Below are 23,140 nucleotides of genomic sequence, written 5' to 3' on the forward strand. Positions count from 1 at the left end.
CACTAGGAAAACCATCACAAATATCTTTATACAGCGTCTTCCTTTTCACTTGACAAAGATAATCATTTGAAAACGCACAGAGAGGAAGCGTACACTATCGACCACTTCCTTGAAATACCCACGAAGTGTTCCGGTCATGTTTTCCGTACTGACATGTGCTGGCAATGCGTCGCTCAACCTGAGCTGGCACACAGTGCACCGAAAAGGGTCCTGCACATCGCGAAAAAAAAATCGGTTTACTAGCTGTCGAACAAAAAGATGAACCAAACTCACACCTCCGTCCTTCACTCTTCTGAACAGGTTTTTTCGGCTACACCTTTCCCATGTCGAACCCCAGATGAGAACCACAAACACTAAGTGCAGCCTGTGCACGTTGGCTCGAGAACAATACAACACTTGCATGACGTAATACAACTTAGATATAAAAAAAACATATTACAAACTGTCACTATTGCAGAAATGTACAGGTTAGCACGTGTCCGTCTGTATACTTTTTCTTTCATTTCTTTGGTCTGGCTCCTCCAGTACTCTTCACTGCTATTGTAGCTGTCGAGGGAAACACCGAGATACCTCGTCGGAGTTTTGAGCCAGTTGACATTCGCGAAGTTGTCCAGAGGAGACGACCACTCCCCGTGCCTCAGCACGAGGGATTTGCCCCAATTTACTTTACTACCGGTGACATCACAGAAACGTTTCACTGCATTTATTGTTTCGGTTATACTTGGTTTGTCTATACAACACACTGCAATGTCATCTGCATGTGCCAGTAGTGTTAATTCTGTCGCAGTCAGTCTAAAACCACGCATTCTGTCATTTTCAGTAATCGCCAGACACATTGCTTCGATATATACAGCAAGCAGAAGCGGACTAAGGGGACAGCCTTGGCGCACTGAACGCATGATGTTAATGGGGGCCCCCAGTGACTCATTAACAATTAACCTTGTTGTGCAGTTCTGGTACGCCAAGGCCACGCCCTCAGTGATGATGGAACCGACATTAACATGATCCAAGATGGCAAACAAAATAGCATAAGCGACACAATCGAATGCTTTCTCGAGATCCAGCTGAGGAACTGCAACGCCGCCATAGGTGGCGTCACAGCACTCGAGAACACACCGCATCTTATGGATGTTCGAAAAAATAGATCGCCCCTTGACGCTGCAAGTTTGGTGGTCTGCTACTACTTCCTTGGTTACGCCTTGAAGTCTACTTGCTAAAATCTTCATTATTTATCTTATAGTCGACGTTTGTTAATGATATCGGTCTATACGACGACACGAACCTCAGTTTATCTGTTTGATTGCTCTTAGGTATTAGTATGGTGTGCGCTTTTCCGAAAGAAGGTGGCAAGGATTTCTGCTTATATGTGTCATTAAAGACGTCTGCTAACAAAAGGGCCAGTTCGCTTTTAAACGCCTTATGCCACGCAGCGCTGAGACCATTAGGCCCCGGCGACTTGCCCAAGTTCAAATCGTCGATTGCTTTCTCGAATTCCCTCTGGGTTATTTTAACCTTCTAGTTGCTCTTTGGCGTCATCACCCAATCGCGGCAAGTGATTAAGAACATCAGCTTTAAATGCCTCTGCATTTGCTTCCAGAAACGCAAAGAGCGACTGGTATCAGCCGAAAAAGGCGCGGCCTATGCTTTCGTTATCTTCAAGAACAGTACCATTCATTAAAATCTGATGAACATGGCTTCGGCGTCCATGCGCCTTCTCTAGACCAAGCGCACTTTTAGTGGGCGTCTCCCCTGCCACTAGTGCTTCTTCTCGTGCTCGTACAATGGCACATTGATAACGCTCCTTGTCAAACAGTTCAAGTTTTTCGTTGACGTTTCGCACGTCGTCTTTGTATATACCGGGATCTCTGCATTCAAGCGTTATCAGCTGCTTAAGCAGTGTTCGCAACCCTTTTCTTTCATTCCCTCTCAAATTTTAGGCAGCTCAATCTTTCTAAAGGTTTCATTTTAACCTTCTGTTTAAAACATTCCCACTTATCTGCTATTGTTTCTGTTGTTCCTTTGCGTAATTCAGTAACCATATTGCGTACTGCCTGTACAAATGGCTCATCGTTTAGTAACAACGCATTCATTTTCCACCTATCCCAATCAAAAGCATTTCGCCTTTTCTCTATATATACCTACATGGCATTTTACCAGGCAGTGGTCGGAAAACGACACGGGTACAACGGAATAACCATGGCATGTTGAAATTGTATCGAACGAGATATACATGCGATCCAATCGCGCATGGCTACTGCCCTGAAAACGCGTAAATGTCACTTCGCGGCCACCTTCCAAACACTCAAATACATCGTCAAGTTCACTTTCACTTAGTTTTGATAACACGTCAGTGCTTATGTCACGCATACCGGCATTGCTGACTCTGTGTCTAGCGTTCAACAAAACTGAAGTCACCTAACAGGATTACGCGCTTATCACAATGGACATACTATACAAGGTTCGAAAATAAAGAACACGCTTATCCACTGAATTCAGCGCGTATACGCATTTGACGCGGAGCTCAGCTTCACACTTAACAACATCACAAAAAAACGATCCTTCCAGACTGACAAGAAAGTCCATTTTGAATCAATAGACCAGGCAATTTCTTCACAAAAAGTATGCACGCGCCCGACGTGCTTATCGCATGGCTAACCACCACGAAATATCTAGTCGTGAAACGTCGCACCATGGTCCCGGTCTCCTCATCTCCATCCACCCTAGTCCCCTGGACGGCTAGCACGTCTATATCGTGGTCAGTGACCATCCGTAGGAGCTGACTTTGCCTACGGTTAGCCCCGCCAACCCTCTCACATTTAATGGGACGGAATTTCAGCCATCTTGAACTAAACAAAAGGTAGGCCCGGAGCATTCTGCTTACTGTTCACGACTAGCCATCGGCTAGCCGCTTCCGGAACCCTGCGGCTTCCCGGCGTTGTTCATCGGTGGCGCATTGTCCCCAGCCTTTTTCTCGGGCGGGACATTCGGCTTAGGCTTGAAGCCCATGCGCCTCCCAAGAGGTGGCTTCGTTGGCGGCTCCTCACTGGTGCTTGCTGCACCCTTGTCGCGGTTAGTTTCGTCGTGCGGGCGCTTGACTGGGGCACCGAGAGTCGTTGTCCGGTCACCGTCGTTGACGGTCTCGTCCTGCTGCATTGCCACGGTGTCGTCGTCGGGTGCACCTTCACTACCGACTCCCGTCACCTGCCCCTCTGCTGTCGGGACCTGTACCGGCAAACTCGGCTTCTCAGCAGTCTCAGCCAACTTGCCGTCTGCACCAGTGGTCGACGTCCCACTGCTTGTCGCGGTCGGCACCAGGTCTACGGTAGAGCACTGCACGGGCTCGGGCTTACCAGAAAGCCCGGGCCCGGCCCGGCCCGTGGGCCGGGCCGGGCCGGGTAGAGGAGTTTTTTCACGGGCTCGGGCCGGGCTCGGGCACGGCGTGTGCTTTTTGACGCCGGGCCCGGGCCGGGCTCGGGCTTTCTGTGAGTTATTCACGGGCTTCTCAACTCTGAAAAACATGTATTTTTCGGTCTCGGGCCGGGTTCGGGCCGGTTTCGAGTCGTGCTCGGGCTGGGCTCGGGCTTAAGGTAAAGGGGTGGCGGGCCGGACCAGGCGGGTAACGTAGATTATTTCCGGGCCCGGGCCGGGCCCGGGTCTCGCCATAAAAGTTTTGATCGGGTTCGGGCGGGCCGCCCAATGTAAAAACGGGCCCGGGCCGGGCCCGGGCCGCAAAAATCGGCCCGTGCAGTGCTCTAGTCTACGGTTCCTTTGGCAGTGTCTTCCATCTCCACCACCTCCATGACATGCTCTGCCTCAACGTCACTCACTGCTGGGCCGACCGGGAACGCTGACTGAAATCATGTCAGCGCGGCGTATGATTTCACACAGTCAGCGTTTACATGGCCGAAACACCTATACAACGGGAACAGCATGGTACGTTGCACTCCCGGCGGATGTGTCCCGTGCCTTGACAGCGCAAGCACTGCATGGGCCGACCGGGAACGACCACCAAGGCCAGCTCTCCGCCGACGCGGACCTGATGAGGAAGGTCCTCCACTTTGACGCCGCTCTTCAGCTTGAGCAGCGGGGTCCTGGTGGTTGACGTCTTGAACCCCAAGCCTTGGACGCGCCACCTCTCCCGGCTGACCTCCTCCACCTTGCCGAAAGCCGCGAACGCCGTCTGGACGTCCTCGTCGGCAACGCCAGACAGCAGCCAGTGAAGCCTATGCTTCACCAGCTGGCCCTGCGGGTCGACGATGACGCACCGTCGTCCCTTCACCTGTAGTTCCTTGTGGGCCATCAGCCGTTTCATAGCGGTCGCATCCGTGAAGGTCACCACCCAGACGTGGTTTATCTGGTACATGCCTATGTATACCACCTCAGGCATCAAGCCCGTCGGCAGCAGTGCGTCCCTGATATCTTCGACCTTGTATGGTCTGGTACGCACATCACCGTGCAAAAACACGATATTAATAGCCACTCGTCTTTCCGGAGGTTGGGGCAGAATAAACGGATATTCGCTATCGTCGTCGTTGCACCTGTTTCCGCGGTCAAAAGTGACCGCTGTCGCTGCCCCGGAAGAGGACATGATTCAACAATCCGTCACGCTCGGTGGCCGGAAGCAGAATGTCAATGGCATTACCCTGTTACAATAAAGAGCGCACAAGCAAGCTACATGTCCGCGATGTCTGGAGCACGAGTCAGTGCTTAAATAACTTTTTAACCAAGAAAGGAAGAAGCTAATATGACACCACCAGTAAATCGCTGTCCACATACCTCCCTGCTAAAGCCACCATCCGAAATAAAGAAAACGAGACGAAAAGAGAGTGGTTGCATTTATCAGAAATGCCATTGAACATGGCTTTGCTGCTTGCTGCTTCGTGCTGGGTAGAAATCAGGCAGTACAATGGCTTGCGCACGATACTGCAACGCCTGGTGACAGGTAGCGCGTTTGGAAGCTGGCAAGGATAAATAAGTCGAAGCGTAATGTCCGGAATGTCTTACGATTTTCGTGCTCTGCACAGCGACTGCGGTCTTTCTCTATGAAGTCTGAGGTTCCTTTTCTTGCCGTCCCAAATGCTATGTTTTTTTTTAAACAAGCATCGCTTTCCTGGTAATATTTTCCGCTTCAGTGAAAAAAGCATGTTCAGGAGTATCATGCGCTTTGTAAATTATAGGTTAGGTACTATCATAAACGAATCTAACTATTTCTGTCGGTTGCCGACACGGTGTAGGCTGCCGTGTCACATACGGAGTCATAGACTTGAGAGCTGTACCCAGGATAACTTAAACGAGTAATGTCGAGGTTCAACTAAAGGGCCAGGTCAGGAAAAACAATATTTTTATAACATCCAAGTGTCCGTTGAATTTTCAAAAGAGAAAAATGAAACATATATCGCTCACCTGTGAAAAACAGAACCAAGGCAAACAGAACCAATGCCATTGATGATGTGTACCAGTTCGCTAGCCAGGGCCTCCTCAGAACGCTAATATGTGCACTGTGTTCCTCCAGAAAGTGAGAAATTGGCTTTCGCGAAAAGTGCGACGGGTCGCCGGCGTAGGTTTTTCAGAAGACTCTACTAGCCGCAGACACCTTGAGCGCTGTAGGCATGAGACGAGCCACACGTACCATGCAAAAAAATATGATGCATCTGCCATATAAGAGGCGCCTACTGAATGCTTAACGAAGCTTGACTAGCTTTTTTCTGTGTATCGCATCCTAATGGTCCTGAAAGGCTGCTAATAATATATGAATTTATTTTTTTCTTTTTCCTGTCATTTATTGATAAATATTGCTCTTTGTATTTATGCAACAAACAAGTCCAAATCACTGTGGTGTCCTTATTGCTCCCATTTTGAGAAATCGACGATAATAATTTATGTTGCAAAGGGCTACCGATTCAAGTGCCTGAATGACGGAAGCAATATTTCTGTAAAGTCTTTGAGCACAAAGCAGAGTTTGTTGCGCAGTCCTCGACACGCCAAGGCTAACCTAGTTTCCAACAAGAAAGTAAAATACGCTGAAAAAAGGCTTTCTTTCTTCTACACAGAACGAGTCATATCGCATATGTGCGCGAATAGCTAGCATAGCGTGAACGGAGACCTGTAGGCGGAAAGTCGAGAATATAGCCTGATTAACATGATAAACGTGTCCCTATTTACTCTATATAGTAGAACATCAAACGTTTTGAATTAAATGACGTTAACGGCGACATGGAAAAAATCCTGCACCGGTCATTATGTTTCAGCAGTACCCGTACAATTCTATTCCCCCAACAATAAGCCATGTTTTTTTTTTTTTACAGTAAAGCTTAAAACTGAACAAGAACGACGTATCTTTCTGCTTGTTACAGTCATAATTCTTCTTTGCTGTAACGAGCCGTTTCATGCAGTACGGTGGTCGTCCTAGTCGAGTTTGGATCATATCGAACCTCGCTAAATATCGCTATCTTATCTCAAGCTACGTCCACACCACCGTAGCTGTTGCTGGCCTCCGCTTCAACCTCGTCATCGTATACTCTGCCGAGCTGAAGGCAGCATCAGCGCACTAGAGTGAAGTAGTCAAGTACTGCGCTTCACTGCGCTCATTGTTGATCTGTTCAATGCATAGTTCCTTGAGAAACACCCCTCCTCTCGAACTCCTCCGCCCAGGAACTTAAGGTGCCGCATTATAAAATGTTACTTCGAAATTCGCCGAGGAGGATTATTCTAGAGCAGTACACCTTTAGCTCGAGTAGTGGCACTGTATTAGGGTCTGTGAGGTCAAAGAAAGAGGTCGAAGCAGCGACGCGTTTCCGAATGCGAACGTAAAAACTGGAAAGAGGCAATTTTGCACCGGAGAAGGTGGCTTTGAGAATAACGCATGGTAGCGTTGGACCAATCAGTTAGTTCTCGTTAAAACACTTCTGGTAAACTCTGTCAAAGTTTGCAGTGGAAGGGTAAGTGACTGTGCGAGCACTACAGATGGTTCAGTGCACCACAACCTAGTTGAAGCCATGCTAGCCTTCATGAAAGCGTATTCGAATTCACAAAACAGTTTGGAATGAATGCGTTATTCAACATGTCTTTTCTAAAATGTTGTGAAATGGCGCGAAGATAGAAAAAAAGATTAGGGGCAGCTTCACACTAAGTGGTGCTAAGACTGGGCAAACAACGAAGTTGGTGGACATTCCCTAGCTTTAACTTTGCTGTCCTTTACTTAACTTGCCTTGGCTTTGTGGTTATTAGCTTTAACTTTGCTTAACTTGGTTTGCCTTGGCTGGTGCTTAGCTTTCTTTTTGCTTTCCTTTGCTTAACTTGGTTTGGCTTGGCTGGTTCTCAGCCAAATTTAGCTGACGCTGAGTATCAGGACGACACTCGGGATCAGCTCGCAGTCTTCTAAAGGCCACTTTACAGTCCGACGTTGCGTTGACGCAGAGCGCTCGGCATGCGGACGCCACGCCAGCGAAAGCGCAGCACTATATCTATAGTCCTGCGCGAGGCGTGGCCGACGTATCTGGCGTTCGTCGGCGTGCCTCGGCTGCGGCCGGCGTCGATATGCGACATGCTGCATTACGCGCAGGCCTCGTCACCCAGAATGGAACGCATCCGCGTCTCGTCGGAGAGGGTGGTAACCTCGCCGAGCGATGACGTCACGTGCGTTGCCTAGCAACGCCTCACGCCAGCTGTGAGAGGCGTTGCTGGCAACACGCGGTGACGTCATCGCAAGGCGCAGTTTTTTGTTCGCACTACGCGGCCTAAGCAAGAGCTTAAACAGCTCCGCTGTTCTTCGTTTATTTAAGGGCTTCGCATATTTACACCTATCAGTTCACTGCTGTGATTTCGGCTGCAAGACTATTTTTTAAGACATCTTTTCGTTATTCAGGCATAGGGATACGTTGTCGCGGAGAGCCTAAGATACCGTTCAAATGAAAAAGGTTTGATCCTGCATGTCTGCCATCCCTATATTGAGTACTTGTTTTTATTTATCTAATTTGCGTGGTCTGCATTTCACCCGCGAACAACTTAACGTTATTGCTCAGCGCAAAATGCGATTTGGAACTAACTCGGTTGTTAACAGTTGTTTCTACCTGTCGTGTATCTTCTCGCTGGACCTTTTGTAATCAGATTGTATGCGCGACGCGAATAGTGTATTTTATGGAAGCTGTTCGAGCAGCAGCGATTACGCTGGAAGCTTGGACGAGTCATGTTTAAAAGCCGACACCCTTGACCTGCAGATCAGATTTAGACTATTGCCAATTGGGCTCGCCTCTATCGTCGTGCTTCGAGAGTCACTTGCTTTTCTGGGCACAGGTTCGCCCAATAAAAATAGCGTAGCTTGCACTGGAGGCGCAATGCTAAAGAGACAGCTGAGCTGATGGGCACCTAGCTAGTCCTGGCTTTTGGCATAGGCTAAGCACTACCAAGTCATCCCCAGCATTTTCCAGAATTTCTCGCGAAGCGCGGCCTTGGGAGTACGAACTATATTTGGGCGTCCCATGGCTTCTACTGATCGAGCGCCACCGCGCAGAAGCTTACATGGCTGTTGCATAAAGTGACATATACAAGGATAAGAGAGGACACTTCCATAGGCCCCTGCGGCTCATTCGGTCTCGCCGCGCACCTACCGGGTGTGTGGAATCTACACAAACTCAGAGATTTGGACCGCAGGAAAACTAATCTCGAAGGCTATTTTCTGGCGTTTAGAAAAATTACACGGCCTCCAAGATCGCTTTCGTGAGAGTGCTCGTCCCGGGGGCTATATTTTAATTTATTTAACGCGTTGCTTGCATGCATCGAGTAGCTTCATGTAAGCTATACCGCCAAAGCAGTAAGCACACGATGCCACTGTGTGTTTATGCGGACATTTTAAATAAACATGACAAGTGCTGGAATAGACGATACTTTATTTTCAAGTCATATTCTCACTAAGCACATGCACACTTCGATGTTCGCAACGTTCAATGAACGCAAGCACAAAAACATGGGTGCACTGCACAATGCAAGACATGCCAATACAGCTGCCATATGTTGAGAATAAATTTCACAAAAGGAATAAACAGGCGATATTATGAAAATATTAAGACAGCATTAGCATTAAAGAGCAAACAAACGCTCGTCTTTTGAAGCCTAACCTTTCTTATTAAGTGGTAGTTTCAGGGCTGCATAGCAAACAAGGAATGAAGGCTGCTCACTACAGTTGTCAGCCAACCACGCTCTCTCCCTGTCCTGCCGTTGTTACTGAACCACGCAACACATCAGTAATTCCCGTAGTACTTGACTCCGGACTGGCATCACCTGAAAAAAAAAGTGTTGGTTATGTCTTCTCTCCCGCCTTCGCAAAAAATTTTCTCCTACGCACTTCACGTCGCCCTTTCGCGAAAAGCGTCACGTGCAATTGCCAGCAGCTAAAAAAAGCAACATTCGGTGCCATGCATGCGCTACTGAGGCAGGAGTGTTTATTCAGAATACGTCGTAGCCACAGCTTGCAAACATTCTTCTCAGTTCGCGAGTTCTCTCTAATTGCGCTCGTAACAAAGACTTCAAGCAATCTGCGAACGCCACGAATAACGAATCATAAGCACAACTGCATGCTTTTCACACAATTGAACACACATGCATTGACCCTTTGCGGTCCGAAACTTTTACCCACTTTCCGGCTGTTCCGGTCCGAAACTGTTTTGCCAGTTTGTGGCGCCGCTAACAAAACCACCAACTGTGGAAGAAAAACTCACAGGATATTTATTTTTTCTCTTGCAATCTGCAGGCAACTCCTCTACCGATATTTGAGCAGCGTGTGATACCGCTCGAAGCATTCTCCTGGCTGCAGGCCAGGGTTGTTAGACAGGTTTTGCAGAAACACGCAGTTTCTCTCCTGCCTCCATTTGTTTTTCGATCGCTACAAGCGACACAGTCCTTGCTGCTTCGGCCTGGGAGCTTGTAGATGAAATGGCTCCTCCCACCTAGCCTTTCCTCGTACTCCTTCCGTGCAGACGGGCCTCGCTTTTTGGCTCTAGCCCTCACGTCATACACCAGCTGTATAATGAGGTTGCGGTGGTACTGCAGGTGTCGCTGTTCTTTCTCACCATGATTCTGCAGCTGTGTGCTCCTCAAAATAAAGCTATTGAAAATGGAAACCCCTGCAAGCTTTCACTAAATGTACCACCGTAAAACGCACGCGGTGAAATTGTGGTCATGCTTCTCAGCGAACAGCGCGAACGTGCGGTTGCGCGCGCAAGTGAGAACGCTCTGGTATCCAGAAGCCGTGCTGAACATTTGCTGCACCCTAGTGCAAAAAAAGTAAACTTCAACAAACAAAGTTGATTTATCCCTCAAGAGATGGTGCATCGTGTATACAAAGAATGCGCACGAATCGCAGTGAGAAAAACCGCGAAATTTAACCCACGAACACCCTTGTCGGGCGGTGCCCGACAGCGGACCACTACGGCCGTGTGCATTGTCGGGCCCTGCCCGACAACGGACCGCAAAGGGTTGAATTCAGACTACGTGTACCGGAGTGTGCCGATTCACATTCTCGCGCCAAGAAACGATTTTCTCACAAACGTGCCGCGCAGCGTTCCAAATTGCTGTTTCTTACTTAGTGTGAAGTAATCCACGAACATCATGCGCGAAGTGAAGAACACAAAAAAGCTATTTGCGCCGAACAGCACAATGCGACAAAAGTCAACTTACGGCTGAAGTGACAAATATACAAACAATTTTCAAAGTAATGAAGGGAAAAAAGAACGTAATGAAGGCGTTCTTACCAAGCAGCAGCCAAGCAGACAGGCGTTCAGCCAGACGAAGCCAGCGAAGACCACGGATACGTTATCACACATCTTTTATCGCGTGTCCTTGCCTGAACACACCATGGCCGGTATTTTGTAGCGAGGCGTATGCTTTATTCTATAATATACTAGTCTTGTCATCCACCGCTCACACCCGCCTAATCCCGTTGATAACGTCTACGTCTACAGCCACATAGACAAGTAGACGTATAGAGCACTAGAAAACTTACTACAGTAGATAAGTAGTAAGTACGTTCCCTTGGAGACGGGAGTGTATTGCCCTCTAGCGGGCGGCATGAAGCGGCGTAGCTCAGCCGCTTGGCTGGAGTGGCCACTCTTGTAATCCGTATGTTACTCTATGGCTGTTGCCGCAAGGTCAGCGCATGCGCCGATCCAATCCTTATCACGGCGCATGCGCAGATCTCAGCGCGGCGGCGGGAACCGGTTGCGACTTTCCAATTGCTAGTATAGATACAGCGGGGGCGTGGCATTGCGGGTGACGTGACTTCTGCTTAACACGTGATGTCATGGCAATCGTGGAGCTTCTAGGTGCTTAGGGACATAATCGCTTAGGGACTTTTGAGGCACTGGTCTGCACGGCCGCGCGGTGGCTGCTAGTTACTGAGCGTCGCCCTCTTTATCTCCGGGACCGCGCGCAGCGACCTTGCCGAGCGCAGCTCCTACGTGCGTAGGGAGCGAATCGTTTAGGGCGCGTTGAATGTGGGGTGGTATCTGGGCCACGCCGGTCGCGCTTTATTATTGTAGTGTTTGTTCTAGTGGCGGAAATCCTTGCAGTGCTGGTGGTGTGGCATGACGGCTTTTGATCTCGGTGAACTGTGGTGGTGTAAACAAGCGGATACTGCTCGCGTTTGTACCCCGGTGCTGCGGCGGAAGCCGCAGTGCCGGGCGCAGACGTGAAGCGGCGGTCGTTGGCGTGTTGCGGAGCGCAGCGTAGCAACCCCCCAAATAAAAAAGTACTGCTCCAGTCAGGTAGACTGCTCCCTCCCTGATAGTGAGATTATATTTGGATCATCAAACAGTGATGCGTTTAATTAGGAATATCATCGTTTCTCTCTCGCACCCTGTAAATCCGCTTGTTTACACCACCACAGTTCACCGAGATCAAAAGCCGTCATGCCACACCACCACTACTGCAAGAATTTCCGCCACTACAACAAACGCTACAATAATAAAGCGCGGCCGGCGTGGGCCAGACACCGCCAGACATTCAACGCGCCCTAAACAATTCGCTCGCACGTAGGAGCTGCGCTCGGCAAAGTCGCTGCGTCCTGTCCTGGAGATAAGAGAGCCACGCTCAGCGCAGACCGGTGCCTCAAAAGTTTTTAAGTGATTATGTCCCTAGGCACCGAGGAGCTCCACGGTTGCCATGACAACACGTGTTAAGCGGAAGTCTCCGCTGTACCTACTAGCAATTTTAAAGTCGCGAACCAACCGTTGCGCGCAGTATCTCCGAGCTCCTGCCGAGCTGCTGCCGACGCCGCCCGCGTTCGCGCCGGGAAAACGCGGGAAACGCGTTCGCTATTGGCGCACGTGCAGTACACAGGCGGTAGGTTGCGCCAGGTGTTGTAGCAGCTGCGGTGTCGCTGATTGCCGTGGCTAAGGTGTGGTTGGCTTTGTGTGAAACACCATACTTCTTACGGCTAGCTTAAACAGCTTCGCTGTTAAAAGTTAGTTTCGTGATTAACAGTTCTGCTACTTTGTTCTTGACCGTCACTACAACGTGACAATATTGAGTGTGAAGTTACTTGGTTTGATGGGGCTGATGGCACGTCCGTGTTTATCATTTCATATGGTACGTGCTTATGCTACGTACAAATCACATATATCTGCGCCTACATATAAGCTGCAACGAGATAGAAGATGTCTTTGTAAGTCATTGCTCTTCTTGCCACTTTTCGTCGGGTAAAACTTCTGAAGGTAGAGGCATTTGCTTCTCAATGGCGGATGCGCACGCGCCTCCACCAATGGGCGCGCACTCTAGAGTGACGTAATGAGCAGGACGGCCGGTGAACCCGCCGACGGAGAACATGGCCGCCCGTGCTTCGAACTGGGCCGGGTCACGTCAGCTGTGTGCGTCTACCCCTCGTCAGAGTGAAGTCCCAAGCTGTCTGTGGTGGTCTATCAAGCCGGTAATACTATTATGAGCTTACGATGCACCATTTGTGCCACGTGCGTTTGTTCTGAGCGGTGATCCGGCGAAGAAAGATTGCAGCTAGCATCAGTGACGCTGCAGCTGCGCTTCGTCTGAAAACAGTATTCCGCGGCGGACACCCCGCTGAAAACAAACGTCCAGGGCCGGCATTTTGTAGCGATGCCTTTCTGATGCTAATGCCTTTTCGCGCTTTTCAGTGATTGATCAGTGGTCAGAGCGACCCTCTGCTCACGTTATCAACTGAATCAGCCAGCCGTCAGCGGTGGACGATAAGACTAGTATAGAATAAATCATAACGCATTGGGCGCGTTAAGTTAGCGCGCTCCGATCTCCAAAGGAGCACGCTCGAGTGTGCTCGAGTGCGACGCCTTCGGAGCTTAACTTAACGGCGATTTTCGCCGACTGCTTTCGGGCGCACGAACGCGCCGACTGGCGAATGTTGTGTTGCTTCCGCGACCGCTATCGCATTGCGCGCGCTTTTTGAAGATGGCGCCGCCGATAAACACCCTCCTGCAGTTCTTGATAGACGATGAGAGCTAGAAGAACTTGACGCGCGGCGACGAACGCAGCAGCAGCGGCTTATGTATGCGATGCAAGCTGTTCGTGCTGTTCTCAGAGGATACCCTAACAGAGGATTTATTTCTGCTCCGCGGTATGCTCATTGCCGATCGCAAGAGGACGAAAGCCTTATGATCCGAGGCATTCAGGATTATGTGATCAACCTTGTGCCCAGATACACGGACACACAATTCAAAGAGCAGTGCCCAACATCTTCCATGATAACATGAGAACCTGAAGAAGTCATACACATGAACGTAGCGACGAGAAGGCGCCAACGTCCGGTTACGTACCTGAGCGTCTGGCAAGTAATGATCGGGCCGTCATTTTCGGTTCGTGATAAGCTCAAACCGCGCCATCGCGCGAAGTTCCCGATCATGCCTTAGAGCAGACGCCCGGCTGCGCAGCGGCGGCAGGAACGAGTGGGCAAGGAGCACGGACTTGCATAAGTAGGAAAGAGTCGGAAACACGTCATTTTCCGGAAGCCGTAGCAGGTGCGCGCTCTCGCGCACTGTTTCCAGGGTGGAGCACGTAGAGCGCGCTCCGTAATCACGCACCGGAAGTCGCTTTTTAGCCTTAAAGTTTAAAAGAGCGCGCTCTGCTGCCTAGAGCGCGCTCGAGCGCCTTAACTTAAAACGCCCATTGCTACAAAATATCGGCCCAGCGTGTTTGTTCCATGGTGGCCCCTCGCTTCGCTCCGAAAGATCACTACCACAGTAGAGAGTTTAGCGGGTCCCGTATTCGGGTAAACGCAAGCGCAAGTGGACTGGGCGTTTTACGGGATGAGCGGAGGCGCCAACGTGAACTGCCTGCACGGTGCAGCCACCTAGTGGCACAGAGCTCAAGCAGACAATCACAGAATGAATGTAGCAGTAACGAAGCTTTGCTGCTGGTGTATATTTTCGGCAGGAGCGTAATCGTGAACACACTGTCTTTTAAATAAATACACTTGGTTACAGCAATATTAGCTGTGTGTTTGGCTGCTTAAGTTCTGCGCCACCAGGTGTCTGGGACCCCGGAGGCCCATTAGGCTGCTTAGGTACGTCTACGCTAAAACTCCTTCATCACAGCGGCAGCAGTATTTCGCAACCCGCCGTGGTTGCTTAATGGCTATGGTGTTGAGCTGCTAACCACGAGGTCGCGGGATCAAATGACGGATGCAGCAGCTGCATTTCGATGGGGGCGAAATGCAATAACACCCGTGTACTTAGATTTAGGTGCACGTGAAAGAACCCCAGGTGGGCGCAGTTTTCCGGAGTCCCCCGGCCCTACGGCGTGCCTCATAATCAGATCGTGGTTTTGGCACGTAAAACCCCATAATTAAATAGCAGTACTTCGCGGCGACCCACCGCTGCAAATAAACGTCCTGCGTGTTTGTTCCATGGCCTTTTGTTTTGGTCCAAAGTGGATTTAACCAGTGACTGCACTTCATAAACACACGCCCACGGCCGTTGATCTTGCACAGTAGTAGACGACGGGCAGCGTTGTAGAAGGCATGGGCTATTTTTCTCGCGCGATCCGGCATGTGCTGTAGCATTACCATTACGAGAGCTCTACCAAACCAGTCATCAAGATATAAGGTCTTATCAAGGCGAAAGCCTTAGGTGTCTACGTTGGCGGTGCCCGTGAGCTGTGACCTGCGCCATGACGGAAAATTGCTGACACCGCAAAGAGTAAAAACACGTAAAAAATGCTCGAACTGACGTCACAATTCTCAGGGAGGTTCCTGTAAACAAAGAAAATTAGTGGCTTCGAATAGAAAATTTCGTACATTTCGGCCTGGGTGGGAACCTAACCCCGGCCGATGGAGTGCGAGACGAGCACGCTTCCCTAAAGCCACGGCTGCTCCATGTTTCTCGCTTACTACAGGTGTGCCTAGTGGGTGCCTGATTGCACACGTCAGTTTGCAGCCATCTCGCTGACTGCTGCGTGCGTCATTGGGCAGCGCACGTGACGCACGGCCTTGAAAAAAGCCTATGTCGATGATTCTGTGAGTAAAAAAGTCACGTGGTCACAGAGATGCGCTCATGCCACTGCTCGCACGTTCGTCGTCGTCTTGTTCCACAGCTGGCTCCGATGCCGCTCACCTTGCCAGCGTTCTCATGCTGCCCCTTCCTCTGCGAAGGCGCTGACGGCACTGGCCCACTACCAGTAGGTGCGGCGATTTCGGCGAGTTCTGTCGTGCGCTCCGATGGACGAGCCTTCGACGGAGATGGTACAAAAAAAAATTAAGCAAGTGTTACACGTTCGTAAAACGTGAAGGCGAAAGCCTGATTGCACACTTCGCACACAGTTGCTGCAATTCTTCATAAACGTATCTTAATCGTGACAAAAAGTGTCTCAAGTGTGCAATAAGGCTTTCGCCTTCACGTTTTACAAACGTGTAACACTTTTCTAACTTTTTTTACCTATAAATACGCATTTTAGAAGCATAATTTCTTGAGCAGGGCTATTTCTTTAGCCGCGGAAGAAATAGGCTGCCGTGCTTCGGTCATCTGGGCGGGGCCCCAGCTGCCTTCCTAAGTTGTACCCGACTATACTGCCGCTGATTGATTGAGAATCACTGGTAGTTCTATGCCGTATTTGTCTTCTTGCTCTCTTCCCCTTCGTCTGTTACGCTGCTCTAACCATGAATTTACATAAACCAACTTGTCCATTGCCCTGTTGTTTTGATGGGGATGTAAAACATAGCCCATTTTCATTACTGCCGATGCAACGATGATGCATGTGGATTGCCTTGCCATGAAAAGAAAACCAAGAAAACTTGACGATCTGGCCTATACGTAAATGTTCTGGTTGTTCGTTTCGTGTAGTATAATACGGAACATTTTCTTTTATTACATAAGAACGTCATTTTCTGTTATATATTGATTTTTCCTCCATACATTTTATACGTCACAACGGCAAAAAAGGCAATAAAAGATAACATCTCTTTTATTTATTCGATTTCTGCCGAATCCCGATAACGCAGCAAGTTAGGCGACCTCCGGCGTGTCCTGTTGTCAGACTGTCATTGTGACCGCCACGGCCGAGATCATCCTCGCCGGCGTGAACCTGAAATTAATATGTTCCAATAAAAAAAAAGTCAACGTATTCTCCACTCTCAGTCAAGTTCTGGAGAACATCCTGTGCGTAACCAGTACTTTTTTCGTTTTAGCAGAAAAAGCCCCATATAGGCGGCGCCCAAAATAATCGTTAACCATGACGGACCCTTAAGTGCACGCTGGGCTACACACAAAAGGCTTATGCCTGAAAAACTGCATCTATGCAGCACTGTCAGAAATGACGCCAGAAATGCTCGCCACAGCATGTCACAGATCTCACTTCACCCCTCCTGCCACCTTCCCAGCCACGCTCGCCACCGCCGACGCGGCTATGACATCCACTATCCCAGCAATATGGATAGCCATATACGTTCCATCATCCCCTCTCCCTCTTTTTCCTGGCGCTGCAGCACACGGACAAAAGGCTAGAGGAAATGGGAAGCGGAGGGATTTGCAGCAAGAGGCTCCCTCCGCTTCATATCAGTGCATCAGATTTGGTGCCCCTTGTTGCCCTTTGTTGTACTCGGGTGTTCTTGTGATGCAGTGCCAAGACATTTTATGAAATGCAGGCATTATATTTAAAGTTTTTAATTGTTTTAACGGAGAGCGAAATACATATAAGAAACATATATTGGGCACCCAAAAGGGAATAAACGTTGTGGGGGATTTCGTATATCGAATGCGAGAATCACTGCCATTAGGCGAGGTTTCAATCGAAGAATATTTATTCTGGGTCAAAGTTAACGAATAATGAAGTAACTCGTGCAAACTGTTCAAAAATATAAAGTTGCAAGTTTTATGCAACCTTAGGTACATATTACTGGCATTTCAGAGCTTAAAATCGAGGGTACTTTGGGGAGCCGGGCATTTTGTTTACTTCAAGCGAAAAAGTGCTTGGAATGGGGGAGCGTAGGTGACTGGCACAACAAGAAAGACCGGTATGTTGTTTGTACTCGTATCAGTATAGGCTTACAATAAGATTTTGCGCAATGGCAAAATTAAAGGCTGTTCGCATCTCTACTATAAAATATGTGTGTTCATACGTGTGGAGCAGATAATTTTTTAATGCAGGAATGTTTTATACTCATTTTGTACTTCCCATTTAAATACTTCACACAAACTACAGGGGTGTAGACTCGGTAATAAGTGGCTGCGTCGTGCGCATTTGGAGACCATATGTGATAGAGAATTTCTGTTGATTCCTTGCGTTTAAGAAAAATATGAAAAAAAATTATCCAGATTTAATACACGTGTTGGAATCTACGCGAAGCGAAGCTTTAGCGAAGCAGAAATTTGAGTGCTTTACAAGTAACTGCAATAAGGAGAACAGTGTTTGCTTTCATTGTATGCAGCGTGCAGCCTGAAAATTTTTGTATGTTCATCCACTATGAAGGTCGAATCTTTAACCCCATGCAAGTTTTTCTGGTTTTATGCATATTTATGCACTACAACGTGCACAAGCTATACCGAAATAGAAACATTACATCAGGCGGGCACAACCGCCCAGGTGGCGTCGTAGATTTGGCATTCTGATGCAAAGCCCTAGGGCACGGGATTGAATCCCGGACGCTGTAGCCGCATTTCGATGAGAGCGGAATGGAAAAACGCCTGTGTACCGTGCATTGTGTGCGTGCTAAAGAACACCGGGTGGTCAAAATTATTCCGAAGTCCCCTACTACGGTTTGCCTCATAATCTAATCTTACTCTTCGCGCGCAAAACCCGAGAATTAAATTTTTAGTTCATTGGTACAGTGTCAGACAAAGAAGGTACTCGAGAGTCTCGTCGCACCCGCACAAATTGCACGCCGCACTGTTGGTCATCCCTATTAAGAATGAATAGACGTTGGTAAATGCGACACCTAACCACATGCGACACAGTAAAGTTGTTTTATGACGGGAGAGTCCAGGTGGTAGGCGAAGTCACAAGTTAGGGTCAAGAGAGTGCGAACGTGAGTGGGTGAAACCCAGTGAATTCCATTGCAGAAGTGTGATGTGGCGAGCAATAGATTGAAGTTGCCGCGCAGCATCCGTTCTTTAGAGTGGTATAGGAACTAGTTGATGTTTGTGATGAGCCGAGCGTGCTGCTTCATCTGCGCTGTCGTTGCCGACAATTCCGCAATGGTTCGGCAACCATTGAAATACATTGTCGTGTCCTTCTTCGAGCGCGTGATGATGAGCGTGCCTAATCTCGCGCACTATCTGCTCGTTTAACGCTTGTCGTAGGGAAAACTGCAGAGTTTGTAGGGCTGCTTTGGAATCACTGAAAATGGCCCAACGATTTGGCGGGCTGCTGGAGCACGTAATTGAGTGCACCTTAAAGAGCCGCAAGTTCTGCTGCTGCAGACGTGGTACTGTGCGAGTATTTAAATTGCAAAGTGACGGCGTCCGATGGAACAACTACTGATCCGGCAGAGCTGTTGGAAATGGTGGAACCGTCCGTGTAAATGTGTATGCGGTGAAGATAATACTCGTTGATGACAAGCAGAGACAATTACTTCAGGGCTAGTGTTGAGAAGTCTGCCTTTTTGCTAATCCCAGGAACTGAGAGGCACACGTGAATTTGCCGGAGACACCACAATGCCGATGTTGGGCGTTTCGCAGGCTTGAAGCCAGATGGTATTGAGGCATGATGTCTTGTCACAATACTACAGAATGTAGCCTGTAACAGAGGTGTTTGCACTGGCAAATCGGCTAAATGATGGGATGGTAGCCGTGAAATCTATCGAATGTGCGCTCTTAGCGTCTCACCGACGATATGAGTGGTGATCGGGTGCTCCTGTGCAATGGCGATTGTTGCAGCCGTCGATGAACATCTCGGGAGGCCAAGGCATGTCCGGAGTGCTTGGGCTTCTACGCTCTGTAGTGCAAGGATATTAGTCTCGCATGTGTTGGACAAGACAGGAAGACTGTATCGCAGGAATCCGAGAACAAGTGCCGTGTATAGCTGTAACATGGAGCGCACGGATGGTCCCCACGATTTTATTGCTACGAATTTAAACATATTCTCAATACAAATGAGTTTTTTCTTCGTGTAGGAGACATGGGGACTCCAGGTGAGGTCGCGATCCACAATAACGCCGTAGAACCAGTGAGTTTTCGTGTAATCAATTGACTGGCCCTCTCGATACACACTGGGTAGAAATACATCGGTCTTCGTGTAAATGCAACTAGAGCACATTTTTCTGTGGATATCGTCAGGCCTTGTCGGCGAAGGTATGCCGCTGTCTGGGTTGCCGCTTTCTGTATTCTGGCGCGCACTTGCGGCCTTGTCACGCCGGACGCCCAGATGCAAATATCGTTTGCGTAGAGTGAGACATTATAAGCCTTCTGTGGTAGCGTTTCGGCGAGCCCCACTAGAACAAGATTGAAAAGAGTAGGGCTCAACACTGCGCCTTGTGCGACACCACGACTGGAGATATATCTATTTGTCGGCCCATCTTCAGTTAGGACCAACACATATCTCTGTGATAGATAACTCCTAATCCACCTAAAGACGTGGCCTCCAAGTTCTGCAGCCTCAAGAGCTTGGAGGATGGCTTCATGGGTTACGTTGTCGTAGGCACCTTTTACATCTAAGAAGAGTGCCACAGAGAGGCGCTTCAGCGCTTTTTGTTGGTGCACGGAGGTCACAAGATCAATGACGCTGTCAATTGATGACCGTCCACGTAGAAAACCAGCCATAGCCTTAGGGTAAATGTCATAGTATTCGAGGTACCATTCCATACGTGTTAACAACATCGTCTCCATGACCTTACCGATGTAACTCGCAAGTGCAATCGGGCGGTACGATGTAAGGTTCAGCGGAGACTTCCCAGGCTTCAGTAGAGGCACCAGTCGGCTACACTTCCAATAGTCGGGGACTATGCCGTCGTGTCAAGATTGATTAAAGATATCCAGAAGATAGCATTGTGCTGTTGAACCTAGGTGCCTTAAGGCAGCGTACATTACCCCATCGGGACCGGGTGAAGGCGACCGCCTACACGCAGCCAAGGCCGCTTGTGGTTCTTCCATAGAGAAAGGCACTTCCATGCTTTGATCTCTCGCGACGGGAACATCATGTAGCGAGGAGTCAGCCAGCAGAACGAAGTCACCAGCAACATTCGCACAAAAATCTTCCGCGACCTCAAGCTCTAGACGACCTTGATGTAGAGCCAGCGCTCTGAAGGGACGCCGCTGTTGTGGAAGTGAGCGAAGGCCCTGGAGAGTTCTTCACACCGGTGATAACGGCTTGCGAGGGTCCAGCGATTCGCAAATGGTCTTCCATCATTGGTTCTGAAGTTTGATCATCTGACCATGAACTTTCTTCTGAATGCGTAGGGCTTCCATCAAGCCATAATTGGATTTAGTACGCCTATATCGTCTCTCGGCCCGTCGGCGGATCACCCGAAGTCTCTCCAATTCTTGGTCGAAATCTGTGCGTGTTGTAGATCTTGTATACGTCCGCGTAGAAGCCTGTAGTGTTTGTATGACCATGCCTTCAAGAGGCTCGGGATGTTCATGTCTGCACTTGTCCTCGATCGAAATGCGGTACGCTTGCCAGTCTATCTGTCTTGAGAGCACAGGGGAAATAGAGTTGTCAAGGCCTCTGATAGTCATGTACGTAGGTATATGGTCGCTTCCGTAAGTTTCAATGTCTGTGAACCTTTGAACTTAGACTATACCACACTAATGTCAAGTCCAAACAGCTGCTGTAAGTCACTCCTCGGAGAAAAGTCGGGCTGCCGTCGTTCAAAATTCGCAGTCCGTGTTCGGCAGCGAAATTCACTAAACTCGTGCCTCGTTGATTTGTCCTGCAACTTCCCCAGAGTGGATGGTGCGCGTTAAGGTCACCCATGATTATCCAAGGGCCTTCAGTGTTTGTGAGCATGTCATTTAGTCTCTGTCGGTCAAGTCGACGTGATGGGCATATGCAGACGCCTATGAGTGTAAATGAAACTTTCTTGTTTTTATCACGGAGACACATGTATTAATTGTCGTCGTGAGGCTGCACTATTCGGTGAACAAACGTGAGCTCCTTGCGGATATACACAGCAACTTGACTGCGTTCAATGCATGACGAAGAAACAAATGATTCGTAGCCCGACATTCGAATTGTCTTTGAAAAATTAGGTTCATAAATTATGAGAATGGGGAACTTGTTCTCAAAACGAAATTGTCGAAATTCTGACATCCGTGACTCCAGACCTCTGGCGTTCCATTGAAGTATGGAAGCGCACTTGACTTTCTCCTGGAATGGCCGCAGTGGTTGTGGATGGCAAGCCATCTTCTTACTGTAGACCCACAAGTACTGGTTCAAGGGAATCCAGCTCTTGCAGTGCACATTTAGCGGATCGCATTTGCATATTATTCCGGAGTGTGCGGATAACACTCACCAACGACCTCAGCAATGCAATGACCTAGACATCTTGCGCAGCTTCTTTTTCTGTTGTCGAAGTAGCGCTTCGCGGTAGTCGATGCTGTCGCTCCGCGGGGAAGTGTGCCTGTGGTAGAGCAGGCGAAGCAGCGTCAGATTCTCTTCTCTTAGCCTCGGTATTATTCTCTCCATGTAGGCGTATGGTGCTTGACGGTGGTGGTGGTGGTGGCGGTGGCGTAAAGGAACGCTCTGGAGGTAAAACAGCACTTTTTTCTTTCTTGGATGCGCGCCGTCAACGAGAACGTCGTCTTTTAACAGTCGTTATCGCTTCCTTCCGTGATGAGCCGTCCTTCACCATTTGTCTCAAGATTCTCTTCTCCTTCTTGATTAGTGGGCAGTTTTTTGAAGATGCCTCATGATCTCCATTGCAGTTTCTGCATTTCAAGGTAGTCGCCTTGCAAGACTCTGCTGTGTGGGGTTCGGCGCAGCGCGGGCAAGCTGGTTTGTTGTTACATACGCCACTCACGTGGCCCATTCTCAGACACTTGTGGCATGGAAGAGGCCTGGGAATATAGGCTCGAACGACATGACGAAAAAGACCAACCTTCACATGTGAAGGAAGACAGTCGCCTTTGAAGATCACCTTGAGGCAACGGGAGTTACCTATTCGGCAAACTTGCAATATAGGCGCAAAAGGCAGTATGATCCCGGTGATTCAGCTTACTTCTTCTGCACAAATGAAGTGCGTCTTCGCGTGTGTCTTCTGAAGAAACGTACGTTTTCCTTTTTTCTATTCGGGCATTGTACATGCAGCATGGCGTTCAAATCATGTCCCACGATAAATGCCACTGCATGAAGTATTCCCACCTCCTTGGAGCTTGGAGGGGGAGCAATTGCCGGCAGGTCTGCCAGGCTAACCCCGCTTGTAGCATCATCATCACCACCACCATAGACAACAGGCACAACCTTGGATACTATACTTTCAAGTGACCCGATTCAAGTACATATGCCACAAGGCAAACATTTGAATTCAGGAAGGAAGTATAAATATGCCGGCATCGTTCTTATTAAAAGCACTTTCGCAGCTATGGTTGAAAAGGCCGATTTCTAGGGTGTAACGACCCGAATTAGGATTCGGGCGATTAACGACACCACACCAGGCTCCCAACTAGGGCTGTTACGTGCACACACGAACGGAAAACAGGCGTCTTTACATTTCGCCATTTATCAAAATGCGGCAGCTGTA

The 23,140-nt window shown here is 48.9% G+C and overlaps 1 protein-coding gene across 2 annotated transcripts in view; it reads right to left on the minus strand.

The window, feature by feature from the left end:
- Positions 1–16,430: 16,430 nt before the first annotated feature.
- LOC119437239 (superoxide dismutase [Cu-Zn]-like) overlaps positions 16,431–23,140 on the minus strand; it is a 41,684-nt gene continuing 34,974 nt past the window's right edge. For both annotated transcript variants that reach the window (XM_037704281.2, XM_049660377.1), the window contains exon 6: positions 16,431–16,551. In XM_037704281.2, coding sequence (XP_037560209.1) covers positions 16,432–16,551 — 120 coding nt within the window. In that variant the 3' untranslated portion in view covers position 16,431. The remainder of the gene's footprint in view (positions 16,552–23,140) is intronic.

The sequence above is a fragment of the Dermacentor silvarum genome, chromosome 1 (genome assembly GCF_013339745.2).
Source record: "Dermacentor silvarum isolate Dsil-2018 chromosome 1, BIME_Dsil_1.4, whole genome shotgun sequence".
NCBI lineage: Eukaryota > Metazoa > Arthropoda > Arachnida > Ixodida > Ixodidae > Dermacentor > Dermacentor silvarum.